We start from the raw sequence: 22,645 nt of genomic DNA on the forward strand, positions 1-22,645 counted from the left end.
GCTGGGGACGCATCAGAGTTATTTGGTAGCTCTCTGTTGTTGTGTGATGAAGTACCGTGACCCAGAAGCAACTCAGGGAGGAAAGGGTTTATTTCAGCTTACAATTCTCAGGTCACACTCGGTCATTGAAGGAAGTTTGGGCGATGCAGAGGCCATGGAGGGGTGCTGCTTACTGGCTTGCTCCCTGTGGCTTGCTCAGCCTGCTTTCTTATAGAACCCAGGTCCACCTGCTCAGGGATGGCACCACCTATGGTATGCTAGCCCCTCCCCCATCGATCACTCCTCAAGAAAATGCCACGTAGACTTGTCTGTAGGCCAGTCTGATGGAGGCCATCCCTCAACTGAAGTTCCCTCATCCCAGATAACTCCCGTTTGTGTCAAGTGGACAGGAGATTAACCGGCACACAATGTTTCCCGTCTTTTCCAGCTCGCCTGGTAGCACTCCTGGCTCCCTCCTTTCCTAGCAACTTGAGTTCCTTCTTTAACCCGCCAGCCCTGTTCCTGCCTCCACCTCTTGTTCACCATATTATTCTTTTTCTTGTTCACATTTGTCCGTTATTGAAGGTCCCACATGCTTTTCATAGTTATCTTCCCGCGGCCACCATTCTACGGGGAATTCCATGGGAACAGGGCTGTGAACCAACACATAACACAACAGACTGATATGGATGCGCTCTCACCGTGTGCCAGGCGTGGATTTGCCCCTCAGTCCTCGTATGCCTCACAGGGCCCGTTCTACCCATCCTCTCCTGCCTTTCCCGGTTCCCAGATGGGGAAACCAAAGCTCCAAAAGACTTAACTGGTCTAGCTCAGGCCCCAGCCCGGGAGAGGCAGAACTAAGGTGGCACGTTGGACGTTTGCCTTGCCAAGGTGTGTTTGTTACCATTAGATTCCCAGCAGATGCGGAGCACGGCAGACAGACCTGCTGCTGTTCAGAAGGTTGGCTTGTGTTGCAGCAGACATACACATGCACAGGTGACCGGCAGTTACTGAAAGCAACTGAGGCAATCCTAAACACCCATGTTCTTTGCAGTCTGCATGTACTTCCTGTGGATCGGGTTCAGTCTCAATCACCAGCACATTCCCCAGCCTGGCCTGTGCCTGGCATATGTGGACTCGGTGTAAGGGACCCTGGCACACAAGTGAAAACCACAAAGCAAGGCTGAGACCCCCCCCCCCCCCACACACACACACACACTGCTCCAGTCAAGTTCCATGTTCACAGTCCTTCATCTAGAGCAGTATCATAGCTTGCTAAGACTTGAGAAAAAGCATACCTCTTTGAGCATCATCCAAAGTGGCCCAGGGCCTGCCTTCTGCTTGCATAAAATGCCAGTAAAGGGCCAGAGAAATGACTCAGTAGGCAAGTTGTCGGAGGACCTGAGTTCAGTCCCCAGCGCCCATGTAAAAAGCCAGGCATGGTGAGAGGGAGAGAAGCTCATTGGCCGACCAGCCTTGCCTACCTACTTGGTGAGCCAATGAGAAACGCTGTCTCAGAAAACAAGGTGGGTGGCTCCCGAGGAGTCAGTCACACCGGAGGTTGTCCTGTGACAGCTGCACATATCCACCCACATGTACATGCCCTCCGCCCACACATACACCAAACACTTCAAAGTAAACAGACAATTCTGCCATGGTGACTCCTGCCCTGGGTCTTCCATGTGAGTTACGACCAGGGACGGGCAAGCTGTGCATGTTGAGGGGGTAGAGGAGGGCACAGTGCAGAACCCTTGTCTGCTCAGTTTCCAAGCTGAACTGAGGAGCTGCAGCACTCCTGAATGCTAGTCCCAGCTCTACCACTCTTGGGGAACCCCGGAGTCCCCACACCTCCCAGAACCCTCAGCCTGGACTAGAATGCCATTCATATGGCGCCCCCCCCCCCCCATTTTCTACCAGACTGTCTTTCTGGAAGGTACTGCCCCACCCCCACCCTTCTGTGACAGAGGGCCTGTGAACAGGCTACAGTCACACTGAGCCATTCTGGCACGCTAAGGAGAGCGAGGGCTTGTGGACTCATGGGTCTCACATCTGTGTCACCCTGGCATCTCTGCTTCCCCAAGTGGATGAGGATAGCTCTGAGAGAAAACCCCCACATCTCCTGGAGGCCGATGAACCTGGGGAACTTTCCCCTCAACTGGTCCTCTGGGAATTTTCTACAGAATTTACGTGATGCTTCCATCGAATTTAGGGTTATGGCCAAGGGCAGGGCTTAGACCTTCTTAGAAGGGACGTTGCTGGCTGGAGGTAGGGCTGAGGGCCTTAGCCTATCTCAGCAGGACCCAGGGCTGGTGGATGCACAGAGAACAGCTTCATGATCGTGAACCCACAGAAACTCTTGTTCCTCTCAGCATTCTTTTGCTGGGATGGTCAACTCACAGGAGAAAGAGTTCATGTTTTTGGAGACTTCAGTTCACACGTAGCCATGTCACTTTGGGCCTGTGATGAGGTGGAAACATGTAGGAGCATCTGCAGAGCAAATCTTGTTCATTTCTTGGTGGCCAGGGGGACAAGGACACCCCCCCCCCCCCCCCGTGACCTCTACCTTCCTCTTCATAGCCTCTACTGCCTATGTGTAATAGTGTATAGGGCCTACCAGGGTCCTGCTATGGAGAAAGGGTTCAAGTCAAGGTCACCCCCAGGCTCCTGAGTGTCAAGAGCAGGGTTCCATTTTACCATACAGTTGATGGCTGAGTTTCACCATCATCGAGTCTGTATTTTTTTTGAGTCTTGTGTTCTGAAAACTCACTAGCCAACTCTAGTATCTTTGCACCTGGGGCATTAATGGATGCTGAGTAGGCAGCCTGATGTTCGCGTGGGACTTGGGAGCTGACATGTGTGGTTAAGGACAAAGGGGAGGATGGCTTCCTCGGGCCTGCCACTCTGGGCTCTCAGCCCTGGAGCAGATGGACCTTACCTCCTGGCCTGTGTCTTGAGTGTGGCGAAGAAAGGCCACCTTTCTGCCACATGAACAGGTGCCTAAGCTCCCTGGAGAAGTCTCTGAGGCTCTCAGGATGGCTTGCAGAGCAGTGCCACCTGTCACTGATCCCAGAAGTCCCCCCTATAAAGAGCACACTTGGTGTGTGGAAATAGTCAAGCTCCATTATTGCCTAGTCCTGTCCCCCAAACTTAAGAATCCTTGTGCTACCCACGAGGCTCGTGTTCCTGGGAGAGGACAGCCCAGTCATTTTTATAGACTTCCCTGAAATTTCCTTAAAACTTAGGCGCTTTACCCCAAGACCCAGGGTTTTTACATTCCTAGGTATTTACCCAAGAGTGCTAATGTCATCCATGGAACCTGTGCAGGAATGCTGACAGGACCCCCCCACCCCACCCTACACACACACACACACACACACACATGCACACACACGCACACAAACATCTACATCTATAGACAGATCCATAAACAGACCATGTAGCGTGGGAACATTATTCAGCCCCAGCCAGGCACAGTGAACTATGGACAAGGGCAGCAGCAGATACACCCCTAAGATCCTGCAAGGGCCCGTGTGGCCATCACGAGTAAAGACTACAGTGGGGGCCCTGCTTGCAGGAAACCCAAGAATACACCGTGCTAGCCTACAGTGATGATGCCCGACTTGCTGACACCCCCAGACAGGTGGGCCAGGGAGTGTATACAGCCCTCCCAGGTGATGGGGATGCTCTAAAGCTGAGAATGTGTACATGCAAGAAGATTCCAGCGTACACAAGATAGGCTCACTTTGCTGTTCATACTGCATGCCCTGAGCCCCAAACCTTCCTCCTGAAGAAGAGGTTCCTGGGGTGGGGGCGGGCTCTTTCCAGGGTCCCTTGGAACAGTGGTACCTGTAGGTGGTTCGCATCCTACCTGCCTGGCTGTTCTGGTTCTTAGACATGTCTGTGGACTCTGGATAGAATGGTGCTGACTTTGGGACTTCTTTGTGTCATTCATCAGCTGTTCCAGTGGCAAAGGCACACAGTGGGACAGATGCCAAGTGCCAGGCCTGGGGACCAGATTCCCACCCTTCCCATGCCTGCAGAGAAGACGGGCCTTGGAAGATTCTGGATGTGGAAATATCTGGCCTTGGCTCTGTTACTAAACTTCTTGAGGCATTTGGCCATAAAAGGGGGCAGCCGCCGGGGCTGGCTTCTTGATTAATGAGCCCCCTCTATGCCTCTTGACTGTCCCCGTGGAGCCCTGGGATGGCCCTGCCCTCCAGACCCAGCTGGAGGAGATTTTTTTTTTTGAGGGGCTGGGGCCCAACTCCAGTGCAGCCACTGTTGGGGGTGTGCAGGGACCCCACAGTCTGTATACAGACGGGGGAGGCCAGACCTCTGAACCTACTGGCCTTAGCTTCATTTTGCATGATGCATCCTTGAGGTTGGCGGGTCCTGCCCATGACTGAAAGAATTGCCCAGGTCTCTGTATCGGTGGTTGCAAAATTGGATCATGGTGGAAAGCAGGAAGCCTGTGACCTGTCATCGCCTCTCTCCTACTCAGTTTCCTCAGGGTGACTACAGCTCCCCCTTGCCATAGCATCACAGTGTGGTTGAGTGAGGCCGGAATAGTCACATGGGGGGGACACTATGCTTCCTGAGGGTGGGGTGGGTAGGTAGGGTTTGGTGGGGTGGGCACTTGGGGCACAGGGCTTAATAGAGTGGGACAGGCTTGATGGAGACGGTGTCTGTGAGCTGGGTATCTTCCTGTCGCCCCATTGGAGAGAATAGGACGGAGGTGTTCCACAATAATGGGAAGAGAGGAGGGTCAAGTGGCCATCAGTAGGCAGAGAGCATGGAGGTTGTCCATGTCGTGGGGCACACTGTTCAACCACAAGCAGGCATAAGGCAGGGCCTCAGCTATAGGCCAGTGTAGCAGTGCCCTGAATAAGCAGATTCCTGCAGGCAGAACGTGATGGGGGCTGGGGCAGCAAGTGGCGGGATTAATGGCTATGGGGTCCTCTCTAAGGTGTTGGCTTCTTGGCATCGTGGGTGTCCCCTGCATCTCAGAGGGCTCCTGGTTAAGAGCACTCAGTGATTCCTCTCATTTTTGGTGGAGACTGACGCCCAGTCTTCTATACTTAGCCCCTTAGCAGAACCGCCATTGAGAACACAGATGCAATCCTGTCCTTGACCTTCCGCCAGTGTTGCCTGGCCACCTGGGCTGGAAGGGGCTCCCTGTCGTGCGTGCCATGTGACATTGCTCCTAGGGACCAGAGCAAAGCTTCCTATGGCCAGTAGGATGGTGCCATCGGACCTTGCTCTGCATCTTGGCCTCCCCCGAGGGATGACTCAGATAACTTCCACTCGTCTCTGCTGTAGCCCACTCAGCCGGCTGCCAGAGTAACAACCATTCCTCCGCTTACAACCTGGGCCAGGATGAGGCTTCTCCAGCGTTTAGCGGCTCCAGTCTGGAGCAGTATTGATAGAGGGGAGTTTCCAGATAGGCTTTTCCTTTTGTGGTGCGGCAGCCCTCCACCTCACTAAGACTTACGTCTTAAGTCAGCCTGGAGCCTCATCTTGGGGGCTGGAAACTTGTGAGTCATGCTCTCTGCATCACCATGGAAACCAGCAATAGAGCTGATCTCTGAAAGGCGCGGTGGTGAAGGCTGTTGGGTGGTCACCCCATTTCTGAGCACCCCACTGGGTGAGAAGTCTGAGAAAGCAGATAATGTATAAACATTAGCTCTGAAGGCATGGGGGAGCCAGCAGGGAACCCTGGTGAGGAGTCTCCAGCCACCTGCTCTGTCTCATCTCAAGCATTGGAGGTTTTTGAGCCAGGCTTATCCCAGAATCCTAGAGGACAGTTTTCTCCAATGTTTGGGCAGCAAGGGCCCTCTCAAACTAGCCCATATTTGTCCCATAGCAGAAGAACAGAACGCAGCTACAACTCAGAGGTTTGTCTCCACCTCCCATGAGGGGGCCGTGTCATGAGGGGGCCGTGTCCCCAGTGCACAACTCACAGGACCCCCAAGAGCAAGGACCCTGGGTGGTGGAAGTCTGTGCCCTCAGCACCCAGCACATGATGACCCAGCATGGTGCTCAGTCCAGAAACTCTAGTGCCAAACCAACCTGGTCTGAATGTGGCCGAGAGTAGCACCAAGCCAGCCAGCAGTCAAGGCCGTGGGTCCCTCATCCCTGGCCAGGGCTCCCAAGACGCCTTAATATCTCTCTAATGAGAGTAATTTGGCAACAGCAGAAAACATGCACTCACCCTTTGTCCCAGTAATTCCATTTCTGGGAATCCGGCCTAAAGAAATAATCCTAAATATAGGCTAGAAAAACAGGCCTCACAAGGATGTTCACTTCGGAGTTGTTTATCGCTCACGCAAAGCAGAATGGCAGTTCTGTCCATGACAGAAAGGGCGGGAGCAGAGAGAAACTGAGAGCAGAGGCCCATAGGCACGGCACAAGCAAGTTTTCTGATTTGGGACTCAGCAAAAATTTGTTTAGGGCCGGCGAGATGACTCAGTGGGTAAAGGCGTAAAGGCGGCCAGCTTGACGTAAAGCGGCAAGCTTGATGACCTGAGCTTGGTTCTTGGGTGGAAGGAGGGAAGTGACTTCTACAAGTTGTCCTCTGATTGCCACATATGAACTGTGGTGTGGGGTGTGTGTATATGTGTGTGTGTGTGTGTGTGTGTGTGTGTGTGTGTGTGTGTGTGTGTGTACACGTACACACATTTGTGCACAATAGATAAATAAAGAGCAATACAAATTATGTTTACAAATAATCAGGAGAGCCTGCAAGATGGCCTCAGTGGGTACGAGCCCTTGTTTCGCAAGCATGAGGACCTGAGTTTGAGTCCCCAGCATTGTGTTAAAGCCAAGCGCATGGCAACACACACCTGTGACTCCAGTGCCTCAGTAGAGACAGGTGGGTCCCCGTAGCTCAGTAGCCAAATCAGTCTAGGCAAAAGCAGACAGGCTCCAGGTCTAGTGAAACCCCGTTTCAAGGGGGTAAGCAGAAAGTGATAACTTTTATCACAGGGTTGCTGACGTCTTCTTGCCTCTGTATAATTTGCACGTGGCTTGTACCTACAGGTACACTCATGCACAGATGCAGAATCACATACACACAGTAAAAAACAAAATGAACAAAATATACTGGAGAAGTAGTGAACACTGTGTGTGTGTGTGTGTGTGTGTGTGTGTGTGTGTGTGTGTGTGTGTGTGTGAGAGAGAGAGAGAGAGACAGAGACAGAGACAGAGACAGAGACAGAGACAGGGAGAATTGAACTCAGTGCCTCGCACATGCTGGTCAAGCATTCTTCCACTGGGCTGCATTTCTGGCTCTCTTACGTTTTATTTTGTGACAGTCTCATCTGCCTAGGCTAGCTCTGAACTCACTCTGTAGTCCTGGCAGGTCCTAAATTTGTGGTCTTCTTGCCTCAGTCTCCAGACTCATTGGTTTTATGGGCTTGTGCCTTCAGGCTCAGTTCCTGAGTGATCTGGATTTAATTTTATCCAAATGCTTAGGATCCGTCCCTCACCTTCCCACGCTGCATTTGTTAGTCAAGTGTGAGTTGTCATTTACATATAGTGACATCTACCCATTAGCGTGCAGATCCAGGAGTGCTGATGGATGGAACCACCAGGAGGAACAGTCGCTTGGGGGTGAGCTGGTTCCAATCCCCCCAGCAAGTGTGCCCTACCTCCCATCAGCCCGGCTCACCCCTGCAGCCTGGAGCTTCCCGTTGGCTTCCATACAGAACCAGGATGTGATAACCACCCATCTGACTCCATCCCTGGGGTTCTGTGGATTCTAGGGTAGCCTGCAACAGGACCATTGCCCTGTGGGCTTGACTCTTGACTCTCTTAGTTGTGCCTGTGAGCTGCCTTTCCCCCACCTCTCTTGGTGGTGGAAGACTCTGTGTTTCTCCTTTCTCCTTCACCTCCAGCCTGCTGTTGACTCTGGCTACTGGGTCACCATTGCTGTGGGTGACGTTGTCTCTGGCCGTGTGACACGTCTGCTCCCACGTTCTGTTTGCATTGCAAGCCTCGCATTTCCTGCCCCAGTGAGGACCCCCTGGGCAGAGGCTGTTGTCAGCATGGCTCCACATACAGTGACCACAGAGAAAGCTTGGATGTAGAGGAACGTAGAGACGAAAACAGTATCCCTTGTGCCACACCGCTATACCCGTTCTTAGTGTTCTACACTCATGTACAAGTGTGGCCCTGACTTGGGGACCCGGTACTTCTTCCTTGTTCCTACTGAGGTCCAGGCCCTGATCAGTCATCTTAATTTCCACCCAGTGACCATCTTGTGTCCCCAGATTCCATGGTAGACTCACTCATCCTGTCCTCCCTACACTTCTCCTGGCCGGGACACTTACTCAGGCATTCCTCATCTTCAGTGAGTCTTGGGCACCCTCTTGTTTTTGGACACACAAGCTTACTAGATAGCCCAGGCTGGCCTCACATTCTCGGTCCCCCTGCCTCCACCTTCTGAAGGCTGGAATGACAGGTGAGCCTTGGCTTGCCCGGCTTAGGCAGGCATTTTGAGGAACAGTCTTCAGTTGGGTTTTGGGGTTTAGGGAAGAGGTGCCAGAGATAAAGTATAGTCATTTTATTGATCTCTTCAGTATGTTCCAGATGCTGGGATAAGTAAGTCCTTGGCAAATTAGGTCCCTTGAAATATTCTCTGCAATTCTCTTTATTAAATTACCACCAGAGGAGCCAGGTTCAGAGAGGTGCAGTAACTGTCTTAATGACACACAGTAAGGAACTCAAAACGTAGGTCTTAATGGCTCTGAAGGCTGCTTTGGGCCAAGTGCTGAGTCAGAAAGTGGAAAAGCAATCAATCTGGTTTTTAAAAACAACGTGTGCTTATTTATACCCAGCCTTTTCCCAGAAAGCTTTGCTCACAGCTTCTGCTCCAAGCTGCTTCTGGACAACCTGGCCAGGTTGTAGAATGGAGGTAGCCTGCAGCAGCCTCCATGTGCAGAGGTGGTCTGCACAGGGGGAGCACTGGCTCTGTCCATCGGGAGGAGCTAAGGATGCAGCTTGGCCAGAGGTCTCCCAGGAGGCTTTTGGAGACCAAAGCCTGTGGGCTTTCTGCTGCCGTGAGTCTGGGTGATCCAACACCTTCACGATCCTGCCGTGCCTGTTGTCATGGTAGTGGGTCTCCAGTGGCATTTTTGACTGCATCTCTGACACAGCCCCTCTCCTCTGGCTTCCGTGGTTGCTGAGGGTGGTTGGAGTAGCTAACCTTTTGGAAGAGAAAGGGCTGAACAGCCGCCATTGCTTCCTAAAGAGGGCCTTTAACGTAATAGTCAAGGACCGCCTTTCCCAGGTGTGTTGTGGGCTGGCACTTCATTTGTTCAAATGACAGGCGTCCTGAGAATTAGGCTTGCTGAACAGGATGGCAAAGGCCCATGTCCCTGTGGCACATAACAGCCAGCTGAGAGATGGGACTGTCATCAGTAAACACAGTAAATATTTGAAATTAAATGTCTCCCCAGCCAGGGGCAAGGCTGAGCTGTGTTATTCAAGCACTGGGCCATGTCACTGGGCTGGTGCCGAGGGGGACAGGGAGTGATTCTGGATGTACAGTGCGGCAAGGGTACTTACTCCACAAACTGACAAGGTGCACTGTGGTCTGCAGACCTCGCTGAAGGGCGGTGCCCTGGCCAGAAGGGCGGCCCAAGCTACCTCCCACCTCCACCGTCCTGGCAGCTTCAGTGATACTGCCGGATTTTTCCTGCACACCTTCCCCTTGGGGATGTAATCCCCAGGCCCCAGATGGACCAATAAGCTCTTCTAGAAGTGGTCCATGCTCCTAAGCTGTGCCTGTCCCTCTTCCCTCCTCCTCCTTGCTGTTCCTGCCCCTGGGCCTTTGTGTTGGCCTTGAGTTTATGCAGTGGCCCCGCCTCTCTGCCCCTGTCACTGAGCCCCATTTTGATCCCTTCATCCAAGGCTCCCCCATCCCAGCTTACTCTTGGATGCTCTTTGTTGTCTGTTCATTCCACTGGACTCCAGGCTTGCCAGACCCAGCATGGGCCCCCAGAATATACTAGAAGCTCAGTGGGTATCTGTTGAACCAACCTAAGTTGGTCAGTCGTTCTCAGAACTGCTGACCACCACCCACACCAGAGAACGCTGAGGCAATTCAGACGTCAGCTCTCCCCACCTCCGCTACGCCTCAGTTGAAAAAGAAGAAATGATCCGAGGCCTAAGTGTCTGTGGTAGAATATTCAGCTGGGCCACAGAGTTTAAATTGCACCTTCCTGTTTCAGCATCTTAACGGTGGATAGGTTCAGTCTTGGCCATGGGAAGGTCACATGTTCTCTGTGCTCCGGATGGCCCTGGCCCCCACCCGTAAAGTCATTGTGAAATGCCACTCACGATGGAGTTCCTGGAGCCGTGTGTGGACATGCAGGGGTCTGGGGGAAGCTGCAGTTGGTCTTAGCTTGGTTTTCTTCTCCTCTGAGCCTCCTGAGCTCCGGCATCTTGGAGGTGGAGTGTTGAAGACCGTGTGTTGTCGTCGTCCCATTCCCCCCCCCCCCCCCCCCCCCCCCCCGCCGCCCCATGCTTCTCTGAGAGTGGGACTCTCTTAGGGAGCAGTGTGGATAGCTTTAGGCTTCGCTTGCCTTCTCCCATCACTTACCCATGGTTGGCTTTCTCATGCGTTTTCCCAGCACATGCTATTGAACCATGTGGAGGACCAGGTACTGGTCTTCAGCATATGCTCTGTGGGCTTTGGGGTGGGGGGAAGGGAGTGGAATGGGTTAGAGGTCCTGTCAGTGGGCTGCTGCGGGGAGTGACCCCCAGGGGCACAGGAGCCATTGGAGGATGCTGACATCCTAGCTCTACCTGAGCTGGGCCCTGTGGTCACCAGGGAATGACCCTTCACCCATATGCTCAGGGTTCTTCCCTTGCCTGTTCCTCATTTTGCACCTTAGATGCGGAATGGATTTCCTTCATAGCCCTGCCACACAGTGGGATGCTGCCAGCCAAGAACTCTGGCTCTTCCTTTGGCCCTGGGCTAGCTGCGTATCTGTTCTCACACTCTGCTCGCCACCAGTGTGTCACCAGCACTGGCTTCTGAGGTGGGGGCTGGGCCAGCTCTTGTAACCTGGGCATGTTTTCCTCTCTCTTTGCTACAGCCGTCTGGGTACATGGAAAACTCGGTCTCCTACAGCGCCATTGAAGATGTTCAGCCGCTGTCCTGGGAGAATGCCCCGAAGTACTGTTTACAGCTCACCATCCCTGGGGGGACCGTCCTGCTGCAGGTAGGATGAGTAAGCAGTTTCTCTCCTCCTTCCCTCTGTCCCCTCCTCTCTCTCCCTCACCTGCTCCCTCTATAGACCGTTAGCTTTTGTCAACTCAGAACATCACGAAGGAATCAAGGGCTCTCAGGAGGGCAGGAGGAGGGCCGTGCGTGGATTAAGCACCTGCTGCATGATGCCCACTGTCTGGGAGCTTGCTAGTTCTCCTGAGCCTGAAAAATGAATTCTCTAGCCTCCGTTTTGCAGATAGGAAAACTGATGCCCATGGGCCAGTTGTCGGGCCTCAGACGTAGTGAGAAGTACCTTGTTATGAATCTTCTCTTTGGTGGACTCAAGTGAGGGTGTGTCCCGTATCTCACTTTGTTGGTTTAGGGGTTTTGTTGTTGTTGTTGTTGTTGTTTCTGTGTTTGTTTGTTTGTTTTCAAACAATGGGAATGCTAGCTCCATGTGTCCATCAGGATATCAGTTGGAAATGACACAAACATCATTCGGACAACAAGATGAGTGGGAATGTCATGCTATTAAAATTGCTGCGAGGTTCTGGAGAGGACTGCGGGAACAGCTGGGGCCGGGGCAGATGATGATGATGATGTCATCAATACTTAGTCTTTGCCCCTCCCTCTGCTTTGGCCTCGTGTTGAGGCGCATTGTCAGTGTGTGGTGGGAAAGTGGGGAGGGGGGTGGCCATCCTAAGGCACTGCTTGGAATTTCTAATTCTTGAAAAAGTAAGAGTGCCTTTCCTTCCTCGTGGAACTTCATGGAAGAGTCAGGCTGGCCCTGCTGGTCTTGTTCCCTCCTTGGGAGTGTCCACTGCTCGGGCTCCCTGCCCACTTTTGACCATAGCAGCTGATGGCCCTTCCGGTACCACCGAGAGGCAGAAGAGAGAGAGAAAGGGGAAGTAGCAGCTAGAAGCCACTTGCCACAGCAGCGCTGGGGACATTGTGTGACACATCCCTGTCCTTAGTGTTTTCTCTTGGAGGATACCAGAAGCCATGCCCGCCACAGCCCATTTTCGAACTCAGCCACCAAGCTGTGTCCTCTGTAAACTGCCCCCTACTTCCTCACCACGTGCCCTGTGGCCAGCAGAGCTCCCCGATTTCCTTCTTTGTCCCCTGGTTTTTAGTGGGGGATGTGAAACAACATAATCAGCCCCTGCAGTGCCTCCTCTGGCCTCTCTGCCTTCCTTCTTGTTCCTCTCACCCAGTGGATGTCTGTAGTATTGGGTCCACGCAAGGCTGGGCAAACGCCAGACCCTCTGGGGCTGGGTGACGCCATGAGCAACAACAACCAAGACAAGGAGGACCCTGAAGGGCAGCAGGACAGCCTTCTGGAACGTTTTTACTGCTGAATTATACAGCTTCCAGCCTGGGCCCCGCGGCCTCATCCTCATCCTCATCCTCACTCTCAGCCTCTAGGGAGACCAAGCCATAAACACAAGATTACCGAAGCCGCAGCTCAGACACAGGCATGTCCCAGAGGACCTGTGGGGGGAGGGGAGCATGACTCACTGCCCCCCCCCCCCCGACAGATGGGCCCCAGTGATGCATCTGGTGTGGGGTACAGGGGGATGAGTAGGATGCCCTGCAGGGGGCACATCTAGTATTAGTGTAGGGAGGTCGCTCTCTGCTGCAGCTGGGGGGGAGTAGGGTTGATGCCCATGACTGTGTCTAGATGATACGATCTCACCAGCTCCGACTATATATACTGAAGGCATTAGGGAGCCGTAGAAAGCTGTGAAGGGACCGAGGGGACACTAGACAGACAGATCAGGGGCTCAGGGGCAGAAGGCTGGGTGTGTGAGAAATCATCACCATCTCCGTTGAGGGTGGTCCCCACTCCCTGGCAGGAGAGCCTTTGGTTTCTGGGACTAGAGAGGAGAGGCTAGAGCATCATCTTGGGTCAGAGGAGCCAGGGATGCTGGCCGGCTCTGGGCATGTCCCTTTAACCTGGACATGGCCCCGGCTGGCGGCGGCGGCGATGACTCCCAGGCTGCAGTGGGCCGAGAGTGACGTGTCAGAGCTCCCCCTGTGGGCTGACAAACCAGGCTGCCCCAGCGTCCTCCACGCTTGCCGCCCCTGCTTGGTGGCTGCTCAGTCAGAGGCAGGAGCAGCAGAGGAGGAGAGAAGAAGAGAGGAGAGGAGAGGAGGCCGCGGCAGCAGCTCCTGCTGCAGTCCGGAGCCCAACTCAGGGAAGCAGCGCGGTCTCCCTTCAGAGAGCTAGGTGGGTGTAGCCCTGCCCCTGTCCACCCATGGGTCTCTCTCCCGCTCGCACCTCCATCAGGCCAAGGGGGGCAGACTGGATTGGCCGCCTGTCCCTGCCATCCCTGGGATGGTGACGGGGGGTGCTGGTTAGGGCCTCTGCTGGGCATTGTGGTCCACATGTTGTGTGGGACGGATGTCAGGGCCCTGGCTTTGTCTTCATTCTTGAATGGCATACTGTGTTACAACCCAGGACCCAGGTGTCGCCAAGAGCAGCCACGGGTGACTGGGGATAGGTCTTCCTTGCCCCGGGGTGGAAAGGGACCTGGGAAGAAGCCAGGTAGGCTGAAGGGTCCGTGGCCCAGTGGAAGCACCAAGGGCCTGTGGCAGGATGGCAGAAGCCCTGGAGTGTTTTGAGCTGAGCATGGGCACTGCAGCCACGAGCCCTTGTGATGGTGTGAGCTTGGGTTTAATTAATGTTATTGACTGGGAAATGTTCTTTCGCAGTGCTGAGCCACACTAAGGCCTCGGCTGTGTCTATGCTGTCTAGCCCTCCATCTCCCTCCTCCCATCATCTTCCTCTGTCTCGGTATCTGTCTTTCTGTCTCTGCACCCTTGTCTCCCTTCTGTTCCCTTCTCTGCCTTTCTCTCTGCTTTTCTCATCCCTTCCTCCCTCTCCAGCTTTTGCCGTTTTTTTTTTTTTTTTTTCCTTCTAATGTCTCCTCAGCCTCAGAGCATCTCTCTCTTCCTCTCTATCACCCTCCTGAATTCCTCCTCCGATCGCAGTGTCCTCCTAGGGGCCGCCTTCCCCATTCTCGCTTTCTTAGATCAATAGTCTGTCTTCCTGGAAGTCCAGCCCTTGGGACCTGAGCTGGGGGTTCCAGGAAGGCTGAGTAAACCTTCCCACACATCCCCTTAGGTGGCATGGTGCAATCAATCCCCCTGCAGGTGCAGTGGACAAGGCACCAGGGCTCAGCATGGCAGCCAGTCAGTGCCCCTGGGCACTTTGTGATTTTTTTCAGTGTGAGCTCCTTAAGCGTGTGTTAGAAGCCCCAGCGACAGCAGAGGCCTGCTGAAATTGTTTCTCTCTTACCCGCCTCTTGTCAACACCTTTGTGCGGAGGCCAGCGTCTTAGCACCTACGCTGTGGTTGTCCTATGTGGGAGACATTGCTGGTGGCTTCTGGTGAAGTGCTGAGCACTAAAGAACTATGCAGTGCTGATACCCTCGAGGCAGGGGGTCTGTCCCTAAGGAAGAGTAGACAGAGCCTAAGGTGCTTGAATAAGAAGGGAAAGTGGACCTTCCTTCCCGACAGCGCCCCCCACCCCACCCTCCGCCCCCACTTCTCATTGCCAGTCTTGAAAGCCCCATGGGAGATGGACAACTGTTTACCCTACACACCAGTAGCTGGCAGGGACAGGGACTGGATGGCTTCCTTTTTTACTGGAAGTGAGAGGGAGAGAGGGAGAATGAGAGAGAGAGAGAGCGAGAGAGCAGAGCTTTCCCGGCCACTCTTTGCTGTTTTTCCTGGAGATTGGGCCAGGAAGCTGAACTTGGGAACAGTCCCTGCAGGCTCCGGGCTGTTTTTCTCACCTCGCGGACAATGCAACAATGAGCTAGAACTTGGCAGCCTCTGCAGAGGAAGTTGGGCAGAATTGCCTGGAGCCAGCCCTGTGGGAAGGTTATCACCAGGCACAGGGCAGAGAGCCACCAGAGCAAGCCTGGGGCCATGGGGCCAAGGTGGGCTGTGAACTCCCTCTGGGGTTCCTGGGGATTCTCCTCCAAGTCACCCTCAAGGCACTCACTGTGCCTGGTGTTCCTGGGGATCTGGGTTGTCCTGGCTCCTCTCTGCTGCCACCCTGGCTGTAAGGGAACTTCGTAGACAGGCGCTCCTTCTGGCTGCCACACAGCCAGGCCGACTTGCCCTCTGCCAGAAGCCACTTGGGAAGGCCCGTCCTGGGACTCAAGAGTGTCGCCTGGCACTGAAAGGGATCTCACCTTTGTCACACACTGCCCGGCCCACTCTGCTTTCCATGTTGGCCTCTTGGTGCTGGGAATAGTTGCCGCGTTCTTCATTGACTCTCAAGGGGAAAAGCAGGTCCCTGGGACACTCTTTGCCTGCTCCCTAGGGGGGAATTGGGGCGAGCAGGCTAGGAGGGAGATGGGCCTGAAGTGTGACCGAAGTCTGCTCTGCTAGCCAAGTGCACACAGAGCAGTGGGAAGCTTCTGAGCCTCATGTCTTCACCTGTAACTGGACCCACAGTACCTGTCTCCTTGGTTACCACGGAGACAAAGATAGTCCAAGCCTGGTACACAGGTGTTCAGGGCCATACCGCCATACTTGTTTTTGGAGACTCGGCAAAAGCTTGGCGATGAAGAGGGTGTCAGCGCTGACGGGTTCTTTGAAGTTCCATTTGTGTGTGAATGCACTGGTCCACTTGTATCTGTCAACATGCCTACCTCATCCGTCCATCCACCTACCCACCTGCCGTCTGTCTACTTACCTACCTCATCTGTCAATCTACACACACACCTGCTGAGCCACACATTTACCCATCCATCCATCTGCATGCACACCTACCCATTGACCCACTTACCACTCTGTGCATCTATCCATCCCATCTTTCCATCCATGTATGCACCTAACCATTTAACCACTTACCCCTCCATGCATCCGTGTACCCATTTACCCATCCACTCATCTATTCATCTGTCTGCCCATTTACCCTCTGTCCACTTGCTCATATATCTACATATTTACCCATCTATCCACCCACCCATTTATCTGCCCTCATCCATCTACCTACTTATGTATATATCCATCCACCCACCCACCCACCTTCCTCCCACATGCCCATCTGACTATCTACCTGTCCATCCATACATCTGTCCCCACTTACTCCCCCTTGTACCCATCCATGCTTCCTTGCCTTGTGCATATGAACACATGGCATCCACCCAATCAATCACTCGCCCATTTATTCAACACATCAGCCAGTCTTCCATTGCTCGGGGTTTCACAGACCACAGTGATGCTTAAATCACACATCATTCCCAACCTCCCAGAGCCATACCCTGGAGGAAGGAGGCCAAATAACAGGACAGAATGATGGTAGATGAGCAGGAGCCAGGAGGAAGCCAGCCTCCAGACAGTCATCCTAGAGAGGTGGCATCCTGGATGTGATCTGGGTGGCCAAGAGTTGCACAGGCACTGGAGGGAACAGGTGAAGGTGGAGAGTTTCCAGCGCAGTGTTCGGCCATGTGAGAGTCAGACAGACGACAGACAGACAGTGCAAGTATGCTGCACTGATGAAACAGACCCAGTCCGGTGTAGATCAAAAAGCAAAGGATTCCTACCGGTTCACACTGCCCCATTCCCTGAGGCTGCTGGGCTTCTGTTCTGGAGCACACATCTGAGAGATTTCTGTTGTTGCTGCTGCATGGGAAAGAGCAGGGCTAAGTCATGCATGCACTGGCTCTTAAAAGCAACGCTTCTGCCCTTTCCTGTCACATCAGCTCACACTTACTGGCCAAGTCACCAAGCTCTGTGTGCTCGTACTGTGTATGCGAAGGAAAGAGGCTGAGAACGAGACTGTGTACAACATGGAGACATCTAGACCCCAGGTCCATGTCAGGGAGGTGTCAGCAGAGCCCAGGGTAGGCTGGGCTTGACTCTCAACCCCAAGATGAGTTGATCTTCTCAAGCTACCTGCTGGGATCAGAAGCACCACACGCCAGTTGTCAGGGCATGGCCAGGGCTCCGCTTCTGAGGCCCAGGAGAGAGTCTGTCTCCTTTCCCAGTGTCTGGATGTTCCGTGGGGGTCGGGGGGTCTGTGGCCTTGACCATCTCCCTGCTTCAGTCTGATTGGCCCTTCTGCCTCCCTCTTACCTGGACTCTGTGATCCCATTGGGCCACCACATGGTTCAGGGTGATCTCCCTGTCACAAGAGCCTTGATGTACCGTCTTGGGAGTCTCTTTACCCCCACAGGATAGCACCGCCACAGGTGACTAGTGTGTACATGTTCTTGGAGGCCCTCCCCCTCCCATATTCCTCCCCACCACTGTGATATGTTAAAAGCATAGACCAGGCTGTGGAGCAGGGCGGTGCTGGTGCTGGCCCATTCTGGTTTACACTTGCTCGTGAGAGCTGCCAGTCTCCTTGATAGCGCTAACTATGGAGATTATTTACAGCAGAGAAACCAGAGCACGCTGTGGCTGGCGCTGTTTCGCTGCAGAGGGCCTTTGTTGGACATCTGTATGGTATTTTCACTGTTCCACTGTGGGATACCCCATGGTTCATTGTCATGAGACCAGATACTGAGCTGGGGGTGCAGGTGGGCCACAGACTGTAAGGGGTGTGTATGTTTCTCTTTACAGGCCTCTGAAGGCCTTGTGTTATCCAATGACTTGCTCACACCTAGGCTGTGATCACGGTCGGGACTTGAGCCTGGGTCTTTTCTGAGGCTCAGCTCTGGTACATATGTGCAAGGTGTTGGAAGCCCATTGTGGGGAGTGTTGAGAGAACCCCAGGTGTGACAGGCCGGGTTCCTGGACCAGTCCACTCAGCTATATCACCTTCAGCCAGTTCCCAAGGCCCACGGTCAACCAATATGCATAAACACAGGGAACGTGCTCCAGCCAGCCGGGTGGAGACTCTGGTACCCAGCAAAACTATCCCATACTGGCAGCCATGTCTTCTGTTCTGATTTTGCTCTTGAGGGTCAGTGCACCATTTTTCAGGAGACAAGCCGGGGCCTCGGGGCAGATGGCAGTGGTTAGGGGGCTTGTGAGGAGGCCAGTAGTAAGATGGTCTGCGACGTTCCAGAAAATGATGACCTGCCATTCTCCTGTTCTTGTTGTTACAGGCTGCCAACAGCTACCTGCGAGATCAGTGGTTCCATTCTCTGCAGTGGAAGGTAAGTCAGGGCCTTCCTGCTGGTTTGCAGAGGCCACTTGGGACTTAGAGAGTGGTGGCTGAGCTCCAGGCAGGGCACAGCTGGAGGTGGGGAGCGCTGCCTCTTGGGTGGCTCAGTGAGGGGTCAGGGCTCTTGCTGGAAGCTTCTGCCTCTTCCTCAAGTACCATGCCTTGTGATAGAAGCAGGTCCCTGGTGGTGGCTGCTCATCTTGGAGACTTCCAGCTGGTCCCTTGCTTCCAGGAGGGTCCTAGGCCTGCTTTCATCAGAGGGAGGGCAAACCTGGGGTCCAGGGAGGCTGGACTCTGGGTTCCGGAAGGTTCCTTGAACAAGAAGCTTTGGACGCTTTGCAGAGTAGGCATTTAGCAGAGGTTGAGCAACCCTGGCTCATGATCACCAACCTTGCTTCGTTTTGGTGGGCTAGCTCTCCAGCATCACTCCCTTTCTCCTGGTGGAAGTTTCAAGTTTCTGGCACATGGAGAGGGCAGACTTCTGCTGTCACTTTCTTGGGCCTGGGCCAGCTTTCCTGAAGAGAAAAGCTCCATGGGGATCCAGTTCTGTTGTGTTCAGTGGCCCAGGTGATGGAGTCTGGTCACAGGGCATGCATGGGTGGTGCATACTTGAATGTCTCTTGTCTCCTTCTTTTGAACTGTGGTTCAGAACCCACCATTGTAGGTGTGGACCATGTCACAGGGTGTCCTCATAGTGGCCTGGAGGGCCTCAGAAGCCAGCAGCATGCAATTAAGTGAAGGAGTACCCAGCAAGTCACATGACTGTCCCTAAGAGAAGTTCATCTCCTCCCCTGTTATCTGTCCATCTCGCTGTATGCCCCTGGTGCCAAGTCTGAGCTAAGCATGAGTCATCAGAGTGAGACCACACCTATTGAGCTCCTACTGTGTGCTGGCAGCTGGGCAAGGTTCCTGCTCTCCATTTCACGGGTGCCATGCCCCTGTGGAGTTCATTCCTGTCTGTTCCAGGCTTAGTCTGGGAAAGGTGGGCTCAGTCTGCAGCTCGGCCCCCTGCAACCTGAGAGGGCTGAGGAGGGTTTAGGGGTCCTGACTCACCACAGCCTTTTGAGGTGAATGCTTCCTCCACCTGCACTCCACGCACACCTCTGAGGCGTGAAATGGAATTTGATGCTGAGCTCAGTGGCATGTGCCTAATGTTTCTAGGACTTAGACGTCTGAGGCAGGAGGATTGCCTCCAATTTGAGGCTTACAAGGAAATGAAATTTCAAGAGACTTTGGCAGAAAGACGATTTCAGAGTTCGAGCCTAGGAGTGTAGGTGGGGTTCACCAAGTGAATCCGGAACTAGGGAGGATGTCCTTGGGTTTCCAACAGTTCTTATGAGGACCCGGACCTCAGTTCTGATGCTGTCCAGCCTCTTGATGATTGCAAAGTTCAGTCAGTGAAAACTTAAGCCAGAGTTGTCCAAGGGTGGCGGTGGCCTTGCCAGGCGCTGTCCCTTCCTCCAGGAGGTGGGTGGTGACCTTCATTCCCACCACAGAAGCTTGTGTGAGATGCTAGTGCAGTCCCCCTGGGGCCATTGGCACGGATGATTTGGGTACGTAGCCACCAGGTGGCAGCGGTCTCTTGGTATAGCAACATGATTTAACGATGGCCTCCGGAGGTCTACGTTTAGGAGTTAAGACTTGCTGTCCATCCTTGCAAAGTGACAAAGCATCACTTTTAGGGGAATAAGTGTAGCTAGAAATGTCAGCTGGAAGTCCTGGATTCGAACCCTTCCTTTTCATTGTCCTGGTCCAGACAGATCTGGGTGTTTGCTCATGTCACTGAATGCAGTTCCTAAAGTCTGTGATGTGTCAGGCCTGCTGCCCTGGACACTTGTGCTTTGCGGTTCTTTGGCCCGTATGGGAACTAGAGCCCAGAGAGAACAAACAGCTTCCCGTAGTTGCTCAGCAACTTTCATCCAGACCCGTGGGTCCGTCCTGCCTCCTCTCCATCAAACTGCCTGAGATTCAGCGTGTGACCCTCTCTCTGCTCCTGCGACAGCCCGGCCACTCTTTCCCTCCATGGGTGAAGGCAACCACTGTGGAGTTCTCTTCTTTCTTTATTTACTTGTTTCTTTTTTCCTTTTTAACAGAGAGGGAAGGGGGGAAAAAAAGCTGACAGCAGAGCATCAGAATTGAGGACAGTTAGCAATCCCACAACCACGGTTTGGATTTGTGACTTTTCCGCCGGTGGCCCACAACACGGAGTATATATAGCGTGCGCTCTTTTTGTGGCGTGACACACTCCTCCCAGATACTCTGGCTCCCAGTTTAACTTGCCTGGACTTGCCCAGGGCACTGTGTTTCCTCCTCAGGAGGGCAAAATTGGATCTTCAAAAGACACAACTGCAACTGCAGCCTCCAGCACTCAGAAGGGTAGGGCTGCTCAGCCAGCGGATGCTGCCGAGCCCACCCCACGCTGTCCTGGGGAACACGGCAGGCTGTGACCGCAATCCCCTTTGTAGGAGTCCCGCGATTTTTTTTTTATAGTCGGGAGCTCTCCCGGGGTCTCCTGTGTGCTCCCTGCTGCCATCATGGTCCTCTTGGCTGAGCGGTTCCCTCACCACCGTTTTCTCTGCCTGGATAGATTCTCCTGAGCCAGCCGCTGCCCTGAGAAGACACGAGGCCATGGAGCCCCGAGTCCTTTCTTTCTCTCTCCTTCCCTTTCCCTCTCCCCCTGGAAAGATGTCTGCTCTTGCTCACAGCAGCCTTGGTCAGGGGAGTCCAGGGAAGCCTGGAGTTCCATGATGGATCGGGGGACAAGCACCTCCTTTACTAGGAGTGGGATGGGAAAGGGTTGTTCTGCCCTACCCAAATCCCCAGGAGCCCCGCCTCCAGTCCCAGGGGCTCCCTGGGGAGGCTGGCCTGTTTGGTTTAGGCAGTAGGCCCTTGAGGCCAATTCCCTTGGGTGTGGAACATAAACAGTCGTACAGAGTTAATGAGCCCTCGGTACTGACTCAGATGCTCCTCTTTGCTCCTGCCCAGTCCCTCAGAGGCCAGGGTCTGCAGAGATAGCGTACAGCAGGCTTCAAGGGAACAACCTCTCACGGGTACAAGACCATGAGGGCACAGGCCCTTCTTTGTAGAGGGAGTCAGGCTCTTCTGTGTGTGCAAGTCTGTGAGGAGTCAGCCCAGCCATGTATACAGGGCCGTGAGGAGACAAGCCCGTTGTGCGTACAAGTCTGAGAGAACAGATAAGATCCCACTGTGTGTGCAAAGCTGTGAGGAGACAGGCCCGTCTGTGGGTAAAGGCTATAAGGAGGCTGACCTGTTGTACAAAGGCCCTAAGAAGAAAGGCCTAATGGTGTTCAGGTCCAAATATATGTCACTGTGAAAGGACCGGCCCATTGTGTGCACTAGGCCATGTGTGTAACAAGGCTATGAGGGGACAGCCTAGGTTGTGTGACACCCACTGTGTGCCAGGCTGTGAGGGCGTGCATGGCATGCGCTTACAAAACTGTGAGAAACTGGCCTCTTTTTCTCTCTGGACTCTGGAGACCAGAGGCTACAGTGCGCACAGCTGTGAGGGGCAAGCCTGCCTGGAAACCTTGAGGAGTAGCTGTGGCTGGTGGGGAAGCCCTAGCCAGGCGCCTGGCCCTCCCCTACACAACTGGGTCTCTGTAGCTCACTCAGCCTTTGCTTCCTGGTGTGGTTCAGAGGCCGCCGGGCAGAAGCTGTGAAACCCACAATGATGGTATTCTCGAGAGAAAGTGGGTCAGTGGAAACACAACAGGCCCAGGGACAGGGGTCAGCAGGGTGTGTGACAAGAGGCTGGCCAGCCCATGAGTGCGTTTGCACACGCATGGCCACAGCTGTCTACTTCTCCCCAGCAGGCTCTCCCAAGTCCCTGGAAGGTATGGCCTTACAGCCACCCCTGCCCAGGCCTCTGTCCCTCCTCTGTACTTTGGAGGATGGAAAAAGAAAAAGTGCTGTAGTGTGTGAGGATGGCCATTGGATTCATGTGTTGTCAGTGGAGTGACTGACTGACGCCTTGGTTTTCTTCTCTGTGAAATGGGGTGTCAGGAGCACCTCACCCACTGGGTCTTAGTGAAGGTCGTAGGACCAATCGCGTGTGAGGGAAGTGGAGTAGGTCTGTAGAAACCAAGTGGCCTGCACACACACTCCTGACCTCTTCTAGCCCCCTGGCAGACGAGTGAATCCTCATGAAGACGTGCCACCGGTGTTGGCCACACAGGGTTTCCTAAGCTCATGGATACCCTATGTCTGTGTCCCACACACATTTGTAGTCTTGAGCCTCAGGATAGTTCTTCAAAGCCTTGGTCACTGTTGTCTTATAGAAGAGGGGCTGGAGCCCAAGA

General features: G+C 53.9%; 1 protein-coding gene across 2 annotated transcripts in view; it reads left to right on the forward strand.

Moving 5' to 3' along the window:
* Positions 1–22,645, forward strand: part of Cmip (c-Maf inducing protein) — a 198,886-nt gene that overhangs the window by 107,954 nt on the left and 68,287 nt on the right. For both annotated transcript variants that reach the window (XM_006986345.4, XM_076572193.1), the window contains exons 2-3: positions 11,082–11,207; positions 18,268–18,318. In XM_006986345.4, coding sequence (XP_006986407.1) covers positions 11,082–11,207; positions 18,268–18,318 — 177 coding nt within the window. The remainder of the gene's footprint in view (positions 1–11,081; positions 11,208–18,267; positions 18,319–22,645) is intronic.

This window comes from Peromyscus maniculatus, chromosome 5 (assembly GCF_049852395.1).
Source record: "Peromyscus maniculatus bairdii isolate BWxNUB_F1_BW_parent chromosome 5, HU_Pman_BW_mat_3.1, whole genome shotgun sequence".
NCBI lineage: Eukaryota > Metazoa > Chordata > Mammalia > Rodentia > Cricetidae > Peromyscus > Peromyscus maniculatus.